General features: G+C 35.1%; 1 protein-coding gene across 4 annotated transcripts in view; it reads left to right on the top strand.

Annotated features, from left to right (window-relative positions):
* The window catches only part of LOC150078048 (heat shock 70 kDa protein 4L-like), a 215676-nt gene that overhangs the window by 166397 nt on the left and 23904 nt on the right, over nt 1–25375 (top strand). For all 4 annotated transcript variants that reach the window (XM_090385252.1, XM_090385251.1, XM_090385254.1 and 1 more), the window contains exons 12-15: nt 5494–5616; nt 14975–15100; nt 19832–19939; nt 24448–24609. In XM_090385252.1, the coding sequence (XP_090241378.1) occupies nt 5494–5616; nt 14975–15100; nt 19832–19939; nt 24448–24609 (519 nt within the window). The remainder of the gene's footprint in view (nt 1–5493; nt 5617–14974; nt 15101–19831; nt 19940–24447; nt 24610–25375) is intronic.

Raw genomic sequence — 25375 nt, 5'->3', positions numbered from 1 at the left:
ATATTTGTGATTCTGTGATTGCCATTTTGGACATTTGAAAAGTTTTCTTTATCAGATTGTGGTACAGAACTGTTTTTATCGATGCATACATTCAACTGCTACCAAATGCATTATAAATAGTAAATATGTCTCCACATGCATGTGCTCAACGAGTGAGAGAATAACAATGAATGTGCTATTAAAAAAAAAATACAGTAGAGGGGGAAAAAATTTCAATGAAGAGACAAAAAAATAACTATTAAAGTATGTGAAATCTTTATCAGTTGTCAAAGATTACTGAGTTTTGTTTTTGCCACCATAATAATCATGCAGCTTGACATATGCAAGTTATGCATTAAACAAAAGCTATGTTCATTATGTATAATTGTACATACCTACTAAAGAGAGAGAATATCCATATTTAGGATATTATTTGCTGTTTAATACTTGTAATCCATGCAGAAAGATGGCCATCCTCTCTTTTAGCACTTCTACTTACTCATTGAATTTTGTAATTTAGTGCAGATTGCACTTGCAAATCACTGCTATGTCAGCTGGCTGTACGTCAGCTTACATAGCTGTGTGGTTCCTGATTTAGCTACATGGCGAAATCAGGAACACAATCTAAATTAACCTGTGACTGTTTAGTTGGTCCCCCGAGGCTTGTCACACACACACACACATTCTCTTGGGTATGACAAACTAGGACTTGCTACCTGAAAGGCTAAATGCTGATGGAATTGATATTTGGGTGACACTTGTGAGTCAAGTGGACTGAATTTCAGTGAAGTGCAATTGTTTTGCAATGATCAAATCCTCTTCTTCTACCTGCACAATGGTGGCACTGTTAAGTAACACCCACCCACCCACCCACCCTCCCTCCACTTCTGAAAGTTCTGAAAAACTGCACCTAATATATTGGAGATGACCATCCAGGTGTGAACCAAGATAAGCAGAGATTTAGGTGTGGCATTCACACTATACAAGAATGCTTGCCTCTCTGTGTTACCAGGCAATACTAGGTGGTAGTTGATTTTCATCAACCAGTGCAATATCACTACTCTTAGTGTAGGCCTGAAATGGTGAAACCCATGTTTAGTCCCCAGAGCAAAGTTCTCCATCTCTTCCACCATGCAGCATAATTGACATCTCTTTGGGGTTATGATGAGTATCATGGCAACAACTAATCTTCCTTATATTTCAAGGGCACAGTTTTAAAACATTTTTTTCAGGCCAGCTTCTAGATAGTCCACCAAACCAAACCTATAGGTAACTCTCTAGGAAGCATTTGGATTAGCTAGTGTATGATTTCTCTGCCAACTAGTGACTGAAGGGAGTCCAAATAGTGCGTGTGGGGGGGGGGGCATTGTCGAGGATACATTATTTCAGGGGTGGGCAACCTCCAGCCCACAAACGTGCATGATCTGGCCTTGCGTTGCTTTCAAAATACAGTGGATTCCGGTTATTTGGGCCACCAGTTAATCGGGGCAGCCGTTTATTTGGGGAAAATCTTAAAAAACAGAAACCAATCGAGAAAATAGCCAGAGTTTACTTTGCTTAATTGGGACAGCATGCCGTTTAATCAGGGCAGGAGACCGCAGCACTGGAGATTACCCTACGATTGTCTCTGACGGTATCACGTGGTTCAGTCGAAATTCTGGAGGTCACACCCATAAAACAATAAAAACAATTAGCAGTCACCTGTATACTGGGCTTTTCTGTTAGTGAAATCTATCATAAATGGACAATAAACTCGATCTTAATTTGCAATAATACCGACAGCTGAAATTCTGTGGGTTATTATGGTGAAATGTGTTTACACTTCCATGAAATCTTCAATCATATAAAAAAATTAATTTTCAGATCTTCTCTTCATTCCTATTTTTAAAGCTTTGTAACTCGTTACTCGGTTCTCACTTGTGCGTATTGTGTTACTTGCAATTTGTGTTTGCCGTGTTCTTTGTTATTGATTGCTTATCTTTTTACTGTTTTAAATTTTAACCTCCACCTACAAATGTCAGTGAACAGAAATGTCAACTGGTTTGTATGTGCTTATTACAGTACGTATTAATTATTCCGATTATTGCGTATATTCTTCCGATTTTCACGTATCATTTAATTTTTTAATTGGTAAGGTAATAAAGGGTAAATTTGTGCTTAATATATCTTTGCTTTTATAGCCTGTGGATAATATTCCTCCTATTTTCGCTAATTAGAATCACTGTTTAATAGAATTAAAATTCAATTCACAAATGTGATCACAATGACCGGCGCTTACTGCACATTGTATAGTGAACAGTACTTTACTACGTCGAGTTTGTCGTAACGTGATTTGATTGTACAGTGAACCAATTGTAAAAGGGGGGTACATTGTATTTTTAACTATTTATGTGAAACTTCGGATAATTGGGGCAGCAGCTTAATCGGGCTAAAATGCACTAGTCCTGATGTGTCCCAAATAACCGGAATGGACTGTATATACAATAAACAGCCCGCCAAAGAATATATATCATGAAATTGTTTGTTGTAATTTTTATTATATTTGATGTTATTAAATTGTTTTAACATTTTTATTGCACGACGCCTATGAATCATTTGAATTTGTGCCATATGTCACGACTTGAGTAAGCAGTAATGTTGCCAAACAGCAAGCAAGCATAGCTTCTGGTATCACTGGTAAGCTGGTAAATTTATTGACATTTTGAAAAATTTACATCAAGAGTTCGAAGAAAGATTCATAGATTTTGCCAATAAAGAGACGTTCTTTGAAATATTTTCATTGCCATTCAGTATCCCTGATTTAACAAAATTCCAGATAAATATCAAATGGAAATGCAAATAAAAACAGATTTTAAAATGAAATTTTTGGAATTATCTCAACATGAAATTTATAAAAATTTGAACTGAGAGGAATTCCACAGGTGATAGACAATGCAAAGAAAATTCTGTCATTATTCGGAAGCACATACGGATGTGAACAATTTTTTTCAAAAATGACATTTATAAAATCAAAGAACAGGTCCTGAATTTCTGATGTAAATTTAGAAAATACTCTGTGCATTGCTATGACAAATATCGATCCAGATATCAATTCAACGATAAAAAATAAATAGTATCAAATCTCTCATAAAATATTGCAAATTTTGTTATTGGAATTGTATTTACATTTTGTTACTATAATTGTATTTTTGTAATTTTATCATGAATTTGTATTTCGTTTTTCTCATTAATAAAATTAATTATATGTACGAGTATATATAAATATTACAATAAATAATATAAAACTGTTTATGACAATTTTTTCATTATACACCATTTTAATAATCCTAAAAATAATCTTAACAACTGTGGAAAGCTGAAAAAAAAATTTGGCCCACTTGTGCCTCACAGACATTTTATTTGGCCCGCCATTTATAAAGGTTTCCCACCCCTGCATTATATCAAGGAGCTGGGTATATTTTGATATTATGATGCTAGGATATTATGATGTGGTTACAAAGGAACTGGATGCGAAAAATAATTTTGATATCATATATTTGGATTTCAGAAAAGCTTTTGACACTGTTGCGCATGGAAGACTATTGTACAAATTGGAGCAGAATGGTATTAAGGGTAAGTTGCTACAATGGATAAAAGGATGGTTAAGTGCTAGAAGACAGAGAGTGGTAATCACTCTCTGTCTTCTAGGTGCTGCTCTTCTTGGACTAATGTTATTAGTGGAGTCCCACAGGGTTCAGTGTTAGGTCCATTGTTGTTTTGTATATTTATCAATGATATTGATGAAGGTATATCAGGCTTAATGTCGAAGTTTGCAGATGATACAAAGGTTGGCAGGGTTGTTAATGACAGTAATGGCAGTGTGCTACTGCAACAGGATCTAGATAATTTGGGCAGATGGGCTAAGAAGTGGCAACTGAAGTTTAGCCTTGACAAATGCAAAGTACTACATATGGGTAGAAGTAACCCCAGAGAAACGTACCAACTGTGTGGTACTACACTTAAGGTGGTAGAAAATGAAAAAGACCTGGGAGTAATTGTGCAGGCAGATATGAAGTTTTCTGAGCAATGCAGACAGGCTGCCAGGGCAGGTCATGGGGTTTTGTCAATGATATATAGGAATTTTGCTAGCAGGGAAAAGGAGGTGATTATCCCTCTGTATAAGGCAATGGTCAGGCCACGCCTTGAGTACTGCGTACAGGTCTGGAGGCCTCATTTTAGGAAGGATGTAGATTTATTTGAGCGTGTACAGAGAAGGGCAACAAGATTGGTGAGGGGAATGAAGGGATCCTCTTACCAAGAGAGGCTTAAGTTCTGCAAATTGCAGTGGCTGGAGACTAGGCACCTGCGCGGTGATCTGATTGAGGTATATAAGGCCTTGAATGGGTTGAGCACGCTGAATTCTGATGGGATCCTTCCACTTGTTCAGATTACGAACCTAAGGGGGCATAAATTCAAATTAAGAAAGGACAGATGTAGAATAGATGTGCGGAAATTTTCCTTTAGCCAGCGGGTGGTTAATTGCTGGAACAAACTTCCATCTGTCGTTGTGGAAGTGGATAGGTTGAATAAATTTAAGGAGGAACTGGACAGGCATTTGGAGGGAATAGTGTGGATTTTTTTTTTTTTTTTTTGGCTGATGCTGCATAAGCTCATACATTTGCTTTCTTGCATCACATGCCACTACTACTACTACTACTACTACTATTCTTCTTGTGTGCATACCATATTCAAAAATTTCATTGCTTCATAACATGTACCCCCCCCATACTTTTACTTTACCTTTTACTTTTACTTTACTGCGTCATGAATAACATCATAAAGAAAAAAAACATCGTGAACAAACTTAACTGCGAAAAGATCCCAAAACTTCCTCATTTATTTCACAAATATATGTGGTCTCTCGGTTCTCCTCAAAATGTTGTATTTGTGCCCCCCCCCCTAGTTCTCTCTTTTGCCAGTGGAAACATACCTCCTCATTCATTTTACTGTAAATTAGGCAAACATGGGTGGAGAGATGGAACAAATGTAATGAAGTAGACGAGGATTATGTTGAAAAAGAATAGCCATCAAAATCTCAATAAAACAATGTTTTATATTTGTAATTTAATTTGTCTCAATTTTTCTCAATCATTCCTCATAGCTGCATAATGTTACAAATAAATAACCAAATAACCTAGCTTCCCTTTTAAGAGGTGCTGTTCTTTTTGTAGTGCATTACCAGGAAACTTGTATTACACTAACACACAACTTTGTAATTTTTTTTAGTAAATTTTATTCACTATGCAAACTTCTACATTTGCAGGTAAACAAAATACCTGTAACTCTAAACTATTTTCAGTTTCTTGAAATGTTGGTTAATATACAATTTAGATAAGTGAAATTCCGAAATTAAAGCTACTGCTATTATCTTTGAAGCTCATATTCTTCTTTATTGTTACCACATTTTGCATTTCCCTTTTATCCAAAAATACTGATAAAGTAAGGCGAATTATTTGATATGTTAATTTTTTTTAGGAACCTGAAAAAGCACTGCCTGTTCAGAAGAAGCATAAAAAACTGAAGTCAGTTGAACTTCCAGTTGAAGCTCAAGTTCCTCAGTTAACACAAAGAGAAATAACTGAGCTTATTGAAAGAGAGGTATTCACATGGATAAGATTTATTATAAGCATCATCATTATATGATTTATTATTATAAGAATATTTTTGATTCTGTGATTGCCTTTTGGGACATTTGAAAAGTTTTCTTGATATCTAATTGTGGTTCAGAACTTTTTTTTTTTTTAATGCATACATTCAAATTTAAAATGAATTCATATAAACCTGATGTGACTTTGCAGTTATTCTGTTCTCCATATATCATGCAGATTTAATGGTACTTAACAGTAGACATTCTCTCCCCCCATTCACGCATTGTTTACCAAAACAAAACTAAAGAATTCTTAGCATTTTAAATGCAAAGATTTTGAAAATTCTCTGTAGTATTAATATAGTATCTGACTTTATCAGTATTAATACAGTATCTGGTTAATAAAACCTTAAATATAATAGTGGTATAAGTCATTTTTGCCATTCAGAAAATATAATTTTTTCAATGTTTTAATTTTTAGCAATCTATATTTCAATTCTTTTGCTACAACAATGACAGTTGATAATATTTCATGTCTCTTGAATTTTCTGTGAAGAAGGTACTAAAAACACATACTCAAGTACAAATTTGACTTGCACCACCCCATTTCTCATTGGCTCGTGTGTGTGTGTGTGTGTGTGTGTGTGTGTGTGTGTGTGTGTGTGTGTGTGTGTGTGTGTGTGTGTGTGTGTGTGTGTGTGTGTGTGTGTTAGTTACTGCAAAAGCCTAAAATCTGATAAATCCTAGGATTTACCAATTCATTTTGGTAAAATCCTGAAATGTTCAGTTTTACTGCTGTGATGTGGTAAATCGTAGGATTTAACACTTGTGTTGGGTCAAAACTTCTTTGATAATCGCAAATTGTTTTCCATTATATAACTGAAGCACCATATATTAGCACTCTAAATATAATGAATATTTTACCCAGGCAACATTGTGGGGATAGGAGATATATCCTCCCCAATGCCCTCTCTAAAAGAAAGCAAATGAACCATTGTTGTAGATTTTTTTTTTTTTTTTTTTTTGTGATAATATTTCAGATTTTTTACTAATATAAACTGGCAAACCCTAGGATTTACCAAATTTCAGGCTTTTACAGTAACACACGCATAAACATACCATGAGCAAGAAATAATAATACTAGTAATAGAAAAAGTGGAAATAATATCAAAACAGAACGCTATAGTAGACTGTGCAATGGAAAATTTTTATGGCATAAAACTGCTAAAATTGTTATAAAATTTAGAAGCGACTAAAGAAACTGGATATAGCACTGAGAAAGTGAAATATCACAAAATCAACAACAAACCAGACTGCATAAAAATGTTCAGGAATCTATGGCAGTGAGAATAATATGGCAAATATTATAGCAGAAAACCTGAACAAAAGGAGAGGAGAGAGAAGAAACAAAGTGGTAACAATAGCAATGGCCACTTAAACATGGGCCAAACCATGGATATTTAAATTTCTGAAATTTTAAAATAAATAAAAGTAAAAAGGCACACAGTGTAGCCAGACATAAATATGTCAGAAATTAAATACATTTAGCTGGCTACTGATAATATTAGTCGAGATCTAAACTGTGAAATATCACAACATAAAATCCAATGATAAAGATCATGTCAGTAAACCAAAATGAAATTAAGCATAGAACAAAAAATAAAAAAGGGAAAGATGTCAGCCAATTAATGTCTTTTTCAGAAAGTTAGATGATGTATTTTGAAAATAAATTATCATTATGTTTATTTGAATGGCTGTAGCTTTTATACCAAAATAAAAACCACAAAAAAAAGAAAAGATAACATTTAAAAAATTAATAACCAAGAACTTGCCACGGCAGGAGCATAAAGAAAGCAAACTGTGAACAACTGTAAAATTTATATATAATATAGACTGCATAGGAATACCAATCTTAGTATGAGCAAAAGTTAACAAATGTGAATACAGTAAACTAAAATAGTTCATCAGAATTAAGAGCTATGGCAATAGCAAAGATAGTGAAAAGCGACTGTTCAAATACAATAAAAACGGAATGAATAGGATATATGAATAACAAACTGTGGAGAAGTAAAGTATGAAATATATTTCTTCCCATTGCCACTTGCATTTTTATGCACTCTGGTTTACCATTGAATTTTGTGATATTTTCTTTCATAGTATTGTAGCTAGTCTCTTCAGTGACCAGTAAATTTTTCCTTTTAGATTTTATAATTTTGGCAGTTCTATGCTGCCTATTAAAATTTTCTGTTTCACCGTTTACTGTGTTGATTTGAACGAGTGTATATTTCAGCTATATATTTTGTACTGTATTCCTCTGTAGTTTCTTATTCATATATTATATTCATTCCATTTTAATTTTGACAACACACACACACACACACACACACACACACACACACACACACACACAGCTATGAATGAATCACTTCCTTACAGTTTATTTATATATTATCTCCTTGTATACATGACAACTCCAAGGAAGAAAAGTGTAACTATTGTTCTTGTTAGGAAGGGCTTTTCTAGTTGATATATTTCCAAAAGGTTGGTTGGTTGTAATCAGTCTTTGGTCAAGAATTCTTAAAAAGAAACACGAGACTAGGAGTATTAAAAGAAAAACTCAATGCTGAAGTATGGAAAAATTGCCAGGGTGCTTAGTAATCCAAGAGTTTTTTGGCATTGTAATTATGTTGTAGTGTTCCAAGAAGTATGAAAACATAAATATGCAATAAACATAATTTACATCATATAGCATCTTTCATGCATGCAGCCCTTTGCTTGTTTTAACAACAATTATCCATTATCCATCAGTGCAACCCAGAACTCACTGTGAGGTTGTTGTTATTGTTGTTTGTTATTTGGTTTTTAGGAGCATTAGCAACTAAGGCCATATTGCTCCAGGAAATGCGGTGGTCATTCTCTGACCTTTCCGCATCCTCCGTATTTGCTGATGACGGGCTCGAACCCCGGTCTAATCAAGAAGCGTGTGCTACGCACTGCTGTTCCTTCCCACCTGGCTACAGAGGCGCCCTCACTGTGAGGAGGTGACCTCATGTCGAGTTCCACCCATGCCCTGCCCATCCACCCAAACTTATGAGAAATTTAGGTCCAGTCTTCTGTGAGGTACATTTGTTCTTGATTCAAATGAGGATGGCAATTATTTGGATTGTGCAGCCTAGCACCCTTGTCTGTGTCTTAATCTCATCCCCAAACAGCAGTTAATGCTTTGATTTTACTATAAATTAAAGGTGGCTCCATCAAAGTGCAGTGTTAGCCAGTCAATTATTTCTCCATTAATTTCATGGTTCCTCTTAGCCCTAAGAGGAATCGTAGCTCATCTGTAATCATGATTAAGAGAGTGTTTTCAAGGTGACCAGAAAAGGCACCTTCTTCTATATCTGTTGTGTATTTCAAATCTTCATTGAGATAGCACTAGAAGGAAACCAGTCTTTACAGATGTTAGTACCATCGATGTATGATGGATTGGCTTTGATTGCAAATCATATTGGAGCAGCAAACACTTTCATTACATATTGAACAAAAATTGGAAGTTGATAAAAGGTTCTTCAGTTGTAACATGAGACGAAGAAGTGTGTTTGCACTTGTTATCCATCACACATGACCTAGTCTACCAGGGTTCTTCCTTAACAAATCCACTGAACATTGGGCACTTGTAATGGCTTGGACCATCTCCAGCACATCTAAATCTCTGGTATCAAGTGACTAGTTGAAGTTTGACTTTTTTTGGAATTCAACTGCAAGTAACTTCTTACACCTTTCCAAACTTTCGTCAATAGGGTCTGAATAACTGGAAGGTTCTTTAGAAATACTTCAGAAAACCATCACAGTGGGTCTATAGTATTTTTCTAATAACCAGATGACTTTACCTTTTGGCCTTGTATTCACTGGGATCCCATTGAATCCAATAGCTATTATTCCTTTAGTATTTATCTTGTTTTTTTTTCATTAAATATTCTCTGATATTTGCTTTAATACTTTCAACAGTGCCAGATGAAGGTGTGTCTTAAATACATTTACTTTTATCCTGATTTTTCAAGTGTAGTGCCAAATGCTCCTCTGAAGCTGTTGTTTTGTAATATTTGTAAGTTTTTTTTTTTTTTTTTTTTTTTCTTGCTTCAGATTTTTCTTTTCAGCCTTGATATCAATGAATAGGCTTTGAGAACATACTTCCACTTCATGTCTCTTTCCTTTGTAATTTAGATTAATGTTTGCCAAGCTCATCATATTTATGCCTATTTGGGATGCGTTTGTTTTATCTCTGTTCATTCATCACCAATCTCTACAACTCTGCAAATACTAGCTGGATAGAACAAAATCATTATTCGATCATCAGATGTAGATAGTTTCATTCTCACTATGTTCATAACCATCACATTTTGTCTTGGTTGTGCTGCCTATATTTTGTCCAGTCTCTTCATCCCTTTGTGCAGAAAGAAGTGATGCACTTTTTTTTTTCTTTTTTTTTTTTATGGACTTTTTTAGTAGTAGAACTGTTGACTATGCCTATCATCATGTTTACGTCACTTCTTTGATCTAAGAGGAAAGCATGTTCTCTCTCTTTTCGATCTTTACTGCATCACAGGAAGCAAAATCTGAATGCTTGGAGGAACAGTTGTTAAAAAGATCTTTTGGTGATTTTTCTTGGAAATCCTTGACTTTGCAGTAAAGTGCAGGCAAGTTGTCACTTTTCCTGCACTTCATTGGTTTCATAATCATTCTGTATTTATTGCGATAGGTACTAATCGTTTTAAAAATCCATTCATGACTAATTGTTGGTAATGAAGCTTTTGCCCATACCTTCACTACATTTCAAGCAGCTATCTCCACTATTTCTCTCACAGAAGGTTATTTCACATCATTCTTTGTCTTTATGTTGAGATGGACAAGGAGGTAACATTATATCACATCTTGAGAGGTTGGTAACATATTACACTGAAGTTCCTTAAGTGCACTAAGGTAGTACAAGTTGTTTTTTGTGTATTTTTAAATTCATTACCATAGTCTCAAAAATAACCCAGAAGTTGTATTTGATCATGAAACTTAGTGTCACTGTCACTTTAACATATGATTTAATGTCACTATCACTTAGCATCACTATAGCATCAGAAATACAGATAGCCAATATAGGAGTGCCTGTAGTATATGTGAGTTTATTGTGGTTTTGAGCCCACATAATTGCTAAATACAGTCAATGATAGTTATAAAATCCTCTGATCTGTGTAGTCATGTCGGAATATAAATACAGCAGGCCCCTGTTATAACGCGGTTCGCTATACGCTGATTCGCTATAACGCTGTTATCATATTATAACCCGTGTCTGACTATAAAGCTGTCACAGATCACTATAACGCTCTTTTACAGATTACATTTTTGACATATTTAACGAAATCGTTTCATTTGATGGAGTCGATAGCTTGAAAATGAATAGCAAAACAGCATTAAAACGTTTCCCACGCCGACTTGAGAAATTTTCCCACGCTCAGTGAAAATTTCTCGCACACTAATTTAATTTCAGTACAGTGACTTGTTACGTAGTTCCTAGATCAACATTTTAAAAAATGACGAAGTATATTGCTTGTAATATTTGCGTTATATGCATTTATCCGAAGTCTAGTCATCACTCAGTACCGTATTAGACAACGTGCGAAACGGACAGTTTACTTGAACATTGTATCATAATTAATGCAACCAACGCAGTTACATTTTCGAAGAATGAAAAAAGAATGAAAAATCAACAACGTCTGAGCACAGTACGAAGACTATAAATGTAAGAAAAAGACTGAATTTGAAAATTAGATGTTTTGAAGCGAATCGATTCCGGTCAACGACAAGCGGATGTGTGCCATAATTTAGGACTTGCAACTTTAACTGTAAGAACAATTATAAAAAAATAAAGAATTAATTTTTGCAGCGGGAAAGGTAGCTGTTCCACTGCAAGCAACTAGGACTAGGCCGGCTATTAGGATTGAAATGGAAAGACTTTAATTTTATTGAAGATAATGTCCAATGCAGAATTCAGTTAAGTTAAATATTAACAAAAAAAAAAAAAAAAAAAGAGAGAGAGAGATTAGCCAATATGATGATCTGAAGAAAATTCGCCTAAAAAAAAAAAAAAATGTGGAACCATTTAAAACTGGTAAGGGCTGGTAGAATAGATTTAGAATCCAGGGAGTGCAGATCAAGAAGCCGAAACTTTCAAAAAAGAACTTGTTAAAATTATTGAAGAGGGGTATTATGTGTTATACTTCTCAACAAGTTTTTAACATAGATGAAGCAGGACTTTTGTGGAAACGAATGCCTAAAAGAAGTTTCATATTGAAAGAAGAAAAAACATGCCAAGTTTCAAAGCGGCGAAGGATCAGTTGACGTTATTGTTATTGTTGGGTGGTAACGCTGCGGGCCATTTAAAATTAATACCCCTTTTAGTTTATTTGGAAGAGGGCCAAAGTTCAACTCAAAATCCACACATTTTTCATGATTAAATTCAATCAATTAAATTCATTATTTTAATTGGAATTTTAAGTTTACTTTTGATACGCAAGTAGTTACCACATAATTATACGTATGTAATGCAGAATATTTTATATGTGCAAATATTTGAATATTAAATATTTTGACCGACATTTGTGCATCTTTTCATTACCGTTTATTATTGATTAGGAAATATCCTATGGCACCGACCGCAGCTCACAAATACATATGTTACCTTATGGGAAAGCGGCGCTCGCTTAGCGCGGATTCACTTAGCGCTCTGTTTTTCCGGAACGAATGATCAGTGTTAAGCGGGGGTCACCTGTAGAACACTTTTTTTTAAAAACAATATAATGCCATATCATTTACTCAGGCAGCATGAATAATAACTATGGAAGGTGACTGCATTAATGTCTTTAGTATTAGTATTAGTAACGGCCGCATGGTGCAAAAAAGCCTATGGCTTATGCTGCACCAGCCAAAAAAAAAAAAAAAAAAAAATCCGAACAAAACAATGATAAAAAAATAAATAAATAAATAAATAAAATAAATAACTAAATAATAATAATTAATAAATTAAAAAAATAAATAAAAAGCAAATTAAACCTATCATCCTATGCGCTTCCCTTACCCGAAAGTACTATCCAGATGACCTTTGAATTTCCCCAAACTGTCGGCCTCTACCACCCATGAAGGCAACTTATTCCAGTAATTTATAACTCGCTGGCTAAAATAAAAAACTTCCTGCAGTCCAATCTAAACATTTCCCCCCGTAACTTGAATTTATGTCCCCTAGTTCTAACATCATTTATAATCTTGAAAATTTTGTCCTCATTCATTTTACTGATGCCTCTCAGAGCCTTAAACACCTCAATCAAATCTCCTCTAAGGTGTCTAGTTTCTAAACTCTGCAACCCACATATTCGAAGTCTTTCTTCATAAGGACGCCCTTTTGCCGATCTCACCAGGCGAGTTACCCTTCTTTGCACCCTTTCAAGAAGCTCGATGTCTTTCTTTAGGTGCGGTCTCCATACTTGAACACAGTATTCCAAGTGTGGTCTAACATAAGCCTTATATAAGCCTTTACATGTTGAAAGTCTCTTGGAAAAAAAGAACTGTTAAAATCAACCAAGAAACCAAGCAGTGCTAATTCCATACTCTTATTTAACATTTATTATATCAACCAGAATATAATGATCAAATATTTTAACACTGAATGAAATATGGGAAATTTGTGTAATGAGATATTATTGTATTAATGAGTGTTGGGACACCTAGGATATATTTTTTAATTTCAGTGTTCCTTGACAGAATTACTGGAGGCTACATGAGGCAACTTTTCCACACTGTCGGAATTTTAATTTCGGGTAAAAAATAAAAATTATGGTTCATGTGGTGTATTGTGTATTTCTGTGACTTTTTCTAAATGGTTCATTTTGTTATTTCTGTTATCATCGTAATGCTTGTTTTGCAAAAAATTTTGTGGGCCACTATGTATATACATACATTCACATACTGCCTGACCACTTCATTAGGATCATGAGCTAATAATGTGATGGGTTGCCTTTGGTCCAAATCACTTCTCTAGCACATCACAGCATGGTGTCAACAAGGTGTTGAAAAGTGAGAAATATTGGATCACTCGTGTAAAAAAAACTGACTTCAAATTCCTGAGTGACATGAGTAGAAGAATGTGCATATGAACACATATCCAGTGGTGACTCCGTAGCCAGGTGGGAAGGAGCAGCAGTGCATAGCACACGTTTCTTGATTAGACCGGGGTTCGAGCCCGTCACCACCAAATGCGGAGGATGCGGAAAGGTCAGGGAATGACCACCGCATATCCCGGAGCAATATGGCCTTAGTTGCTAATGCTCCTAAAAACCAAATAACAAACAAAACAAAACAAACATATCCAGTTCATCCCACAGATGCTCAGTGAGATTCATATCTGGAGATTTGGGCTGGCCATGGCAATCCATCTAGTTTCTAAACCACTCTTTCACACATTTGGCATGGTGGGTGGTTGCATTATTCCAATATTTATGGTGGTAAACATGCAACTTTGCTGGGTGTACCTGATCTGCTGTGGTGTTCACATATGCTCTGGCATCCACAGACACTCCCTTGGGATAAGGAGACCAAAGATATGCCATAAAAACATGCTCCACACCATTATACCTCTACCAGTAGCCTGAGCTTGTTGGTATGCAACAGAAGTGTCCTAGTGCCTCACATAGTTTTCTTCATATGTCCACTCCTCAGTCAGTTCTGAAAAATGTAATTCAAACTCATTGGATTATTGGTGTCATGGCTTCTATGAAAGTCTGCTCCCATAGTTCATTCTTTGTAGGGTTATTCCCATGGGGCAAGTATTGATGCCTTATGATGGTCTCTGCATTAAATGCATTGATACCTGTGCAGTGCCAAGCATTTCACTCCACCATACATTTTCAGTTAGTCATGTATATTGATGATGATTCATGAATATTTTCTGGGTGTTTTTCCATTCTTTAAAGGCTCAAATGATAGTCTTTGAATTCAACAAGTGCAGTCTCTACTATAGCACCTACTAAATATTGCTGAAAAATTATACATCTTTGGAAGTCTATGAGATTCTTATATCTTCAATCCTAGTGAACTGATTTGGGAATTAGATCTTATAGCTTTATTGCACTTTCTTGTTGCACCATATATCAGACACTATATGATCTCTGCAGTTTACATATTTTTACTTAAATTGTTCCATATAGCTGAAATCCCCATGTTCTTAATAAAGTTTACAGCCAGTACTTTTTTTTTTTTTTTTTTTCGTATGTATATATGTGTATATGTCTATTTTGCATAACAGTCTTACTAATTTTGTTATTTTACTGTTAGGGTAATATGATCCTTCGTGATAAGATGGAGAAGGAAAAGGCTGATGCAAAGAATGCTGTTGAAGAATATGTTTATGATATACGAGGACAGTTATATAATACATTAGAGAAATTCATGTCTGATAAGGTAAGTTGTACCAGTGTGATATTAGCAGAGTGAACAGTGTAAGTAAAGTTGCTTGTACTACGTATTTAAATTCACATCATAATACAAAATACAATAATGTTTTTGTACTCTCTATCTTTTAAATCCTTCTGAGCTTGTGTGGCCATCTCAGAGTTCCAAATATATGCAATAATAGTTATGTAATTTTTAATTGTTGCAGTAATATATTTGACCAAAAGTGCCAGAATGCTTATGCTGTACTCCTAGGGTGGTATACATGGTGGTCGCTGTTACAGTAGTCATAATCGAATCCATGTGCTGGGCACTGTTCGATTCAACTGTTGCAACAGTAAAGTAACAGTATCACTAAACTCATGGTATGGCATTTAAATATAATTCTGTGATCACTCCAGAAGAATATGTATGAGCATAAGGCAGTGCAGTACTGTTGGTACCTTTACAGGTAGTCGACGACTTACGACCATGTTAGGCTCCGACCGACTGGTTGTAAAGCGATCTGGACGTAAGTCGGACCGGTTTAGGTAAATCATGTACAACACAATTGGTTTACTATTTACAAAAATAAAAAATATGAAAAAGATATCACATACTGTATAAAACCTAAAAAATATTTTATCTTAAAGAACTAAACAAAACATATGTAGAAAATAGATAAGAAATATTTTACTGACCACTCGTGCTTGGCTGCGGGTCATCAATGCCGCCACTTGATGTAGTAGGAGTTGTTTTTCTCATAAACATGTTGATTTTTGTTGAATTGTTTGTTTTCTTTTCTGCTCGTAAATTTCACGGTATGGCCGAAAAGCATCTTGTACCATTCGTTCAATCCCTGCAGATCGTTCAGTGTTTGGGTCTATTTCCTCAAAATGTGTAAGAAGTTTATTTAGTAGAGAAAAACCTTCAGATAACCCTCTAGTGGTGAATTTTCTTTCTGGTTCTTCTTCATCTTCGTTTTTCTCTTCTTCCATCCTTTCTTCTTCAGCCATTCTTTCTTCTTCCAAAGCGATAAGTTCTTCATTCGTAAGTTCTCCAGATTCTTGCTCTAACAGCTCCTCAACATCTTCCATTTCAATCTCTAAAGAAAGTCCATTTGCAAGTGTTACAATATTTTCTGTAACCATTTCAAGTTCATGTTCACTACCAAATTCATCAATAGTATTAACAAAACGCTGGATACAGTTTTTCCAGATTCCATCATGCATTTCTTTGTCACAGCCTCCCATGCGGCTGCAATATTTTTGATGCATTTATAAATATCGTACTGTTTCCAAAACTCTCGCAAAGATAGTTGTGGGTCGGGGTCTGTTGCGGCTATAGCTTGGGCGAAAGTGGTTCGAAGATAGTGCGCCTTAAATGTGGAAATCGCCCCTTGGTCCATAGGCTGAATGAGTGGAGTTGTATTTGGCAGCAAATAAACAACTTTTACATCTGGATGGAGGTGATCTAGGTGAGGTGGATGGCCAGGTGCATTATCTAAGATTAATACAATTTTGAAAGGAATTTCTTTCTCGAAGCAATATTCACGAACTTGAGGTACAAAACAATTTAAAAACCAGTCTTCAAACAATGTTTGAGTCATCCAGGCTTTTCGGTTTGAACGGAAGTATACAGGCAGAGTGTGCTTGTTTACATTCTTGAATGCACGGGGATTTTCGGAATGATAAATTAAAATAGGCTTCAGTTTAAAACCTGTGATGTTCCCGCCAAGAAGCAAAGTCAGCCTATCTTTAAGTGCCTTTAAAACCAAGCATGCTTTTGGCTTTTTGGCTTCTTGGTGAATGTAAGTGCATTCTGGCATCCTTTTCCACAATAATCCAGTCTCATCCATGTTGAAAAGCTGCTCTGGTTGATACCCTTCTTCCGTAATTATTTCATCCAGGCTTTTAACAAACTCTTGAGCTCCTTCCACATCCGTACTTGCTGATTTTCCAGTGATTCGAACCCTATGAAGGTTGAATCTTCTTTTGAATCATTCTATACTTGCTATAAATGTCTGAGTGCAATCTTTTCCGGCACGTTTCTTCAGCATCTGAAAGAGACTTCTAGCCTTCGACTGCACTGTAAGAAGGCTTAAGGGTGTTTGCTTCTGTATCTGATCTTCCATCCAAAGAAACAATAATCTTCTCATTTCATGGATGGGCCCTGTACGTTGTTTCATTATCACTGTTGCTTGCATGGGTGCTGAACCTTTAACAACTTCACGAATCCCTTTTTTTTTTTTTTTTTTTTTTTTGTCTTTCAAAATCGTCGACACTGTAGAATGAGATAACGTGTGATCGCATTCACCTTCTTTCCTTCTTCATGCTGCTTGATCACTTTCAATTTTGTGTCTAAATCAGTGGCCTTTCTTTCTTTCTTGACAGGCCTAGGAATAGACAAAGGCACTTTCCTCTTGGTTGACATGTTTAGGAATTTTAAAAAAATGCTAATTCTAACAAATATAACTGAACCAAAAATAGTGAACGTAATGTATGCAAACAGAGATCGAGATGCATGAATCACGACATATATACATCGGTAAGATGTTTTGTTTGACTGTGATGGCAAAGCTGACTAAACAGATTAAGACTAGCTTATTCATGCCAAACACACGTTACTGGGCAGTGGGCTGACACTACATGCACAACCGTTCCCATTAGGCTTCGGGGGACCACACGGATAGGGTGTGTGAGCGTAGTAGAAAATCTGAGAGCACTGCATTAAGAGAGGGTTGACGTGCGTATAGCATTCTTCCTAGCAACAATCTTGTATGTATGCTCAGTTCAGACTGAAATGTGGTGCGAGATGCAGTAGCAGTCGTAAAGCGCATAAGTCGTAAGTCGACGACTACCTATATTAATCTAGTTACAGTGTTTCTGTTTTCATTTCACTTCAACAACACTATGGAAACTAAAAGATGAATCACATATTTCTCAGTTATACTTCTATGCAACACTACATGTGGGGTAATTCTGATGTTATGCATTTTGACAATAACAGTATAACAGCTATGCCAAAAAAGTCATAGAAAACACTAAAGAATGTGTTTATGGTGTTAAACCATATGCTGCACGAATTACAAAAAAAGAGATCAAATATTGGACATTGGGTGGGAGGGGAAGGTAGAGAGAGAGTGTTTAGTGTGTTGATTGAGAATAAATTGCTGAATGATGACAATTTTATTCTAGCAGTGGATAACTTTATATTGTTCCATATTTGTTAAGGATTACTGAATGAAGAAAAACTTTAAACAAAACCTTTCTCATCCTATGTAGCTCATCTGGACATCCATTTACTTGAAGGATCTAGTTGATGATGTTTAGTTAAACACAGCTCTATTACAGATCATGGAAAGTTTCCATATTCAGGGTCACTACTACACCAAACCCCACTATAAGTCAGCTTAAAACGAGCACAGATAGCAAAAATAAACAGCATCATATCTCACAACAACATCCCTATTGTAAATAGAGGACTACTGGGTGATGAAAGTTATGCCATTGTACATCACCTTTCATCACCTTGTATAGGACAATCAGGCTCCCCCAAAAAAAAAAAAAAAAAAAAAAAAAAATGGAAATTGCTTTTGTATACAAGTGCTGAACATTGTCCCTCCTATTTGTCAACATGAGTCCGGAATGATTATATCAGTCAAGGTATATTAGTGAACTGTAATGTATAGAAGCACAAGACAAATTTATATTAACAATAGTTTCAACAGAGACTGTAAAATAAATGCAATATAAACTTGAACCTTTAACATTCAGTGTGCAGTTGAACTGAGAGAAGTTTATATCAGAACAAAATCAAAATATGCAAAAATATTCCTTTGGAAACTTCTGTTGCACTTAATATAGTTTCGATCTGGTAAATAAACGTACTTCAAGATATAACAGATGCAATATGGGAAGGCATGTAAAAATGAAGTACTCTGACCCACAGGACCTCTGCAATCAGTGTCTAACTGCAAACATAGTGCCTCACAGTAGTCAGCACCTTTGATGCAGGCATGCTGATAGCCACTCGATTTTGTGGTGACTCAGCCAGTGTATTGCTTAGTGACTTATTATCACTGTACGATCTGTGGTCTTATAAACATCCACTTGGAGATTGCTTCCTACCTTGTCAATGAAGATATTGGGTTAGGTCATAAAGGAACAGTTCCCATTAGAATCTTTCAAGTACTGTTACCTTTTTTATATATATAATTTTTTTCCCTTTCCCTATGGCATGCAGACTTTGTTTGTTTTAACTTATTTTTGATCCATAGGACACAAAAGATTTACCATCACTGACCTAAGTGGTCATCATGTTGATTTACAGATACCATCTTTTATGATTGTACTGCATATGAATATTTCTAAAATGATTTTTTACAGTTCATAGTTTAATAGTTACGTTTTTGAAAGAATTTTAAAGAAAGCACTATTGTTTTATCAGGCTAAGCACTTTTTTGCCATGTGTGAGAATTGCTGCTAAATGTGGTTTTTTTTTTTCTTTTCTCTAATGTGATTTATTTATATGAAATAAATTCCTTGGGAAGAGGGGATTTATTTCATCTCCATACCATTTCTGGAGATGAAATGATATGGAGTTGAGCTCATCTTACCAAATAAGATGAGCTCAACAACTTTATGATTGACATTTCCCCCCCCCCAACACTTTTGTTAAACAAGTATAAATACATTTTAAAAAAGCTTTTAGCATTATTAAAAATTGCCATTGCTCTAACTTCATTGCTACAATTTTCAGGATCGGGAAACTTTTCAGAACTTACTAGATAACACAGAAGACTGGCTATATGGAGAAGGAGAAGAACAGTTGAAAAATGTGTATGTGGACAAGTTATCACAATTAAAGGTAAGAGTATGAGATTTAGGTCAGTATTTTAGTTAAAATGTATTGCAGGTTATACAGTAGACTTTTAGAATAACGGCACCGTCGGGGATTCAAGATGCCATTATTTTGATTTTTCCATTATCTTTAATATATTTTTAATATATTTAATGCAAAAATAATAAGGCTAAATAAGAAATAGAGAGATTAAGAATGTAATTTTATTAACTGCACATAAAAAATAAACGTTGATGATTCAATGTTATATTCTACCATTAATACACTTCTGCTTACTCCCATTCTATTTTCTGTTATTATATCAAGTTTGTCACTAAGCTTTAATGTTACTTTTCTTTTCTTCTCTATATGAGGTTTATTAACATTAGGAGCCATAGAGATGTTTTTAATGTAAAATAAATGTCGAACGGTGTATAATCTGCGATATCAGTACAGAATTCACTTTCAAAATGGCAAACTTAAACAAATACAGTAATGACGTGACACCATTTTCTTTTTTTGGCACCAATCTCAATGTGCCATTAGCTCGTTTGTTCTGTTATTTGGGGTGCTGTTATTTCAACAGTCTATTGTATATGTGTTCTTCACTAAATTCCACCTAAGTAAAACATATTTAGTTTGAAGTTCAAGGAACTAAAATATGCCTATTTTTGATTTAAACAGTTTAAGGTAGCCATACAAATTCAGAACATTGGTATTAATTATTCAAAAGAAATTTTAATAAAAATTTTTGTTAATTCTAATTTAAAATACAGTCAATTCTGCTATAATGTGCATTTTTGCAATGTGAATTTGCTCCAATGCAACTGATATGTTAGGGAACAATGCGAGCAATGCAATTTTCACATTAGTTCATGTGCAGTTTCGTCTGCAAGTAACACTGGGTGAATATAGTGACCTGCACAGCAATACATATAAGTTCACAAAGCTTAAAAAATATTAAATGTGTGACAGCTGTATTTCCCATTTACTGTAGTTGTATTGGTCGGAGATGCAATGTTGTCATTCGCTATATTCACAAGATAACATTGATATTATAGGCCGAATCATTTCAGAAGCTCACATTTTTCTGTTCGAACAGAAATTTCATGAGGCATGATAGTGTGAGCAGAGGAGCACATTTTTGGAGACCATAAAACAATAAAAACAATTTGAAGTTCCCAGTTTATTGGGCTTTTCAGTTAGCGCAATCTAATTATAGATGGGTTGTAAACTTGATCTTACTGCATTTGTGATAATACTGATAGCTGGAATTCTGTGGGTTTGTATGTTATTATGGTGAAATGTGTTTCTTCTTCACTGAAATCTTCAATCATATAAAAAACAAATAAAGTTTCAGAATCTTCTCTTCATTCCTATTTTTTAAGCTTCATAAACTTGTCTCATTTGTGCATACCATGTTTATCGTTATTGATTGCTTATCTTGTTTACTGTTTTAAATTTTACAATCCAAAAAAAAGAAAATGTCAGTGAACAGAAATATCAATCAAACATACCAATTTGATTGGATACTATGATGTAGTCACAAAAGAATTGGATGCAGGGAATAACTTTGATATTATATATTTGGATCTTAGAAAGGCTTTTGATACTGTTGCACATGGAAGACTGCTGCACAAATTGGAGCAGTGTGGCATTGGTGGCAAATTGTTGCTATGGATAAAGGGATGGTTGAGTGGCAGAAGACAGAGAGTGGTAATTAATGGACACTGCTCATCGTGGACTAATGTTATTAGTGGAGTTCCTCAGGGTTCAGTGTTGGGTCCATTGTTGTTTTCTGTATTTATAAATAATATTGATGATGGTATATCAAGCTTAATGTCCAAGTTTGCAGACGATACAAAGGTTGGCAGGGTTGTTAAGGACGCTACTGACGCTATGCTGCTGCAACAGGATCTGGAAAGGTTGAGCAGATGGGCTGAGAGGTGGCAAATGAAGTTCAACATTGACAAATGTAAAGTACTACATATGGGAAACAGCAACCCCAGAGTAACGTATCAACTCTGTGGTACTACACTGACAGTGGTAGAGAATGAAAAGGACCTGGGGGTAATTGTGCAGGCAGATATGAAGTTCTCTGAGCAGTGCAGACAGGCTGCAAGAGTAGCTCATGGTGTCTTATCAATGATATACATGAATTTTTCTAGCAGGGATAGGGAGGTGATTATTCTTTTGTATAAGGCAATGGTCAGGCCACACCTTGAGTACTGTATACATGTCTGGAGGCCTCATTTCAAGAAGGATGTAGAGCTGCTGGAACGAGTACAGAGAAGGGCAACAAGGTTAGTGAAAGGAACAAAGGGTTGCTCTTACGAAGAAAAGCTTAAGTTTTGCAAATTACAGTGTCTGGAGACTAGGCACTGGCGAGGTGATCTGATAGAGGTGTACAAAGCCTTGAATGGTTTGAGCATGCTCAATGCTGATGGGATACTGCCTCTTGCTCAGAATAATCACCTGAGAGGGTATAAATTCAAATTGAGGAAAGACAGATGTAGGATAGATGTGCGGAAATTTGCCTTTAGCCAGCGGGTAGTTAGTTGGTGGAACAGACTTCCATCCCTTGTTGTGGAAGTTGATAGCCTAAATAAATTTAAGGCTCAGCTGGACAGGTATTTCGAACGAACAGAGGGGGTGAAGTGGAAGGGGTTTTTTTTTTTTTTTTGGCTGATGCTGCATAAGCTTGCTTTCTTGCATCATATGCTTCTGCTAATGCTAATACTTCATATCTTGTCAAGGTAAAGTACTATATTTACTGTAATATTTATTTATTAGAAATTTAAGATGTTTAAACCAGTGTTAGCAATTTTATTGGGTTTCTAACTTTTTTTAGTGTTTTACTTACCAAACTGAAAAATTTTTTTTTGAGTGCTCTGCCCCTATCCCTATTTTTTTCATAAGCCCTCTTGTTTTTAATGCATGAAATACCATAACATGGAGGTTTTTAGAAACACATGTACCACGTTATAGCAGAACTGACTCTATTGTCTTTTAGTTTCATTGTGATAAGACATTCATGAATAGATGGGTAACACATTAATTTAGCCAATATAATAAAGATAAAAAAATTGTGTCACACATGATGAGATTTGCCATACAGTTCAATATATACAAGCTGTATAGTAAAATAAATATAATAAAATAAGTACTATCTTGTTTATTATGTAAAATTATACACATACTACCCGCTAAGGGGGGGGGGGGTATCAACCATGGCTTGGGATATTCATTCATTTCATTATTGGTGTTCTGTCACAAAAACACCAATGTTTCCATGCACATACTCAACAACAACTATTCCATATTCCCTCTCCTCAGCCCTCCTCTGCATCTTCCCATATTCTACCATCCTCTCTCAATTCATATATCATAGTTTTTCTCAATCACCTTCTGATTCTCTTTCTCTCAACTTTGCCCTCCATCACATCCTTTCTCAGTCCCATTACATCCTTTATCAATCCAGTTTCCCTTCTGCCCTCTGATTATGTCAAACATCTTTTCTCATCTCCTCCCTCAAAATTTCATCCTTTCTCACTTTATCACGTTTCCATCCTCCACCATATGCACACCTCAGTTTAACGCTGTTTAATACTTGTAATCTATCCAAAAATGGGAGAGTTATCTTTTTGTGGGCTATGGGGCCTCCGTAGCCAGGTGGGAAGGAGCAGCAGTGCGTAGCACACGCTTCTTGATTAGACCGGGGTTCGAGCCCATCACCACCAAATACGGAAGATGCGGAAAGGTCAGGGAATGACCACCGCATATCCCGGAGCAATATGGCCTTAGTTGCTAATGCTCCTAAAAACCAAATAACAAACAAACATCGAGCCTGTCACCACCAAATACGGAGGATGCGGAAAGGTCAGGGAATGACCACTGCATATCCCCGGAGCAATATGGTCTTAGTTGCTAATGCTCCTAAAAAAAACCAAATAACAAATTACAGCTGTCACAATTGTCTGGTAGAATTTTGATGTCTACCAGGCAATCTAAACAGAAATCCACAGACAAAACAATCCTAGATAATTAATCTTTGAAAGTGTACCGTATAGGTAAACAATTCTATAGCTGTATTTTAATATAATTTGTATATTATCAGTGAAATTCTATTTCTAGTGCAGTGTGGACTTTAAAAAAACCTCCTGCTTTTTTCTAAACTTCTCCTGTTTTTTTTTTTTTTTTTTTTTTCCCTGTTTGGCCAAAAAATCAGATGCTTCACAATTTCAACCAACCATTTCTTCTCAGTGTCAAAGATAATCTAAAGGATTTTAAAAAATAATAATAATAAATAAAGAGAAAATTAGATTTTTTTTCTCTCTAAAAATTTCATTTTCATTTAGAATTTTGACGCCACCATACTAAATTATAATTCTAATTTAGTATGATGGTGTATATGAAAATTAGGTAAAGTAGTAGTATGATTAAAAAAGTCTAGATAATATCACTGAATATCTATAGTCCATATTTTTTAATATATCCTTTTTCTATATATCCGATAAATGTTGTGGTAATTTTAGAAATTAGGACAGCCAATTTTGGATAGAAAAAGAGAATATGAAGAAAGACCGTATGCTCTTGAAGATTTGGGTCGTTCATTGCAATTAGCTCGTAAAGCTTTAGATCAGTATATGGCCAAAGATGAACAGTATGCCCATATAAGTTCAAAAGATATGGAAAAGGTAACTATTTGTCTTATTTTAAATTTTATAAAATTATTATAAAACTTCTTATAAAGAGTAAATGATTTTATCACAAAATATGGTGGTGTATATGAAAATTAGAGCAAGAGTAAAATTACTGCCTTGCATTATGTAATGTATTAAGAGAATGTTAAACTTATTACCACAGTACAGTGAAACCTCCCTTGATGGACACCTCTCCAAGAAATCTCTAAGAGGGACTTCTCAGGCTTGGGTACTAGCCAGAAGTATTACAAATTAAGTTAGATGACCTCTCCAAAACAGACACTAATAGGTAACCTTTTACAGATGCAGACACTTCAATAGGTATCCTTTTGGTATTTTCAGTCTTCCTAGATGGACACTTTCAAGGGTAATTGACACACATTTTCTTTGGTCAACAGGCATTTATTTACAATAAAATTACCAAACTGAGAAATATTGTTTCCAGAAATAAAAAAATAAATAATATAAAAAAAGAGTACTGTAGCAAGTATGTATACAGGATTCAGTTTGTGGTATGCACATACAAAAAAAAGTGTGGGAATAGAGTTATACATTTTTTGCAAAAACAAAACTAAAACAGTGTGAATAGGGCAAATGATACAAATCTGAAACTACTTCCAAGTGATAGAGGATATCTTAAAGTTTTTATTCACCAGCCAGAAAATTGCACTCTGCAGTAGAGAGGCTTGTGAATTAACTCAAGACTTGAAGGAACTGCAAGGGTCGGGGGGGGGGGGGGTTATCAACATGGCTTGCACTT

Source organism: Mastigoproctus giganteus, chromosome 11, assembly GCF_048544385.1.
Source record: "Mastigoproctus giganteus isolate SK-2022 chromosome 11, ASM4854438v1, whole genome shotgun sequence".
NCBI classification, from domain to species: domain Eukaryota; kingdom Metazoa; phylum Arthropoda; class Arachnida; order Uropygi; family Thelyphonidae; genus Mastigoproctus; species Mastigoproctus giganteus.
The sequence above is the reverse complement of the archived record's forward strand: the minus strand, read 5'-3'. Positions and strand labels throughout refer to the sequence as shown.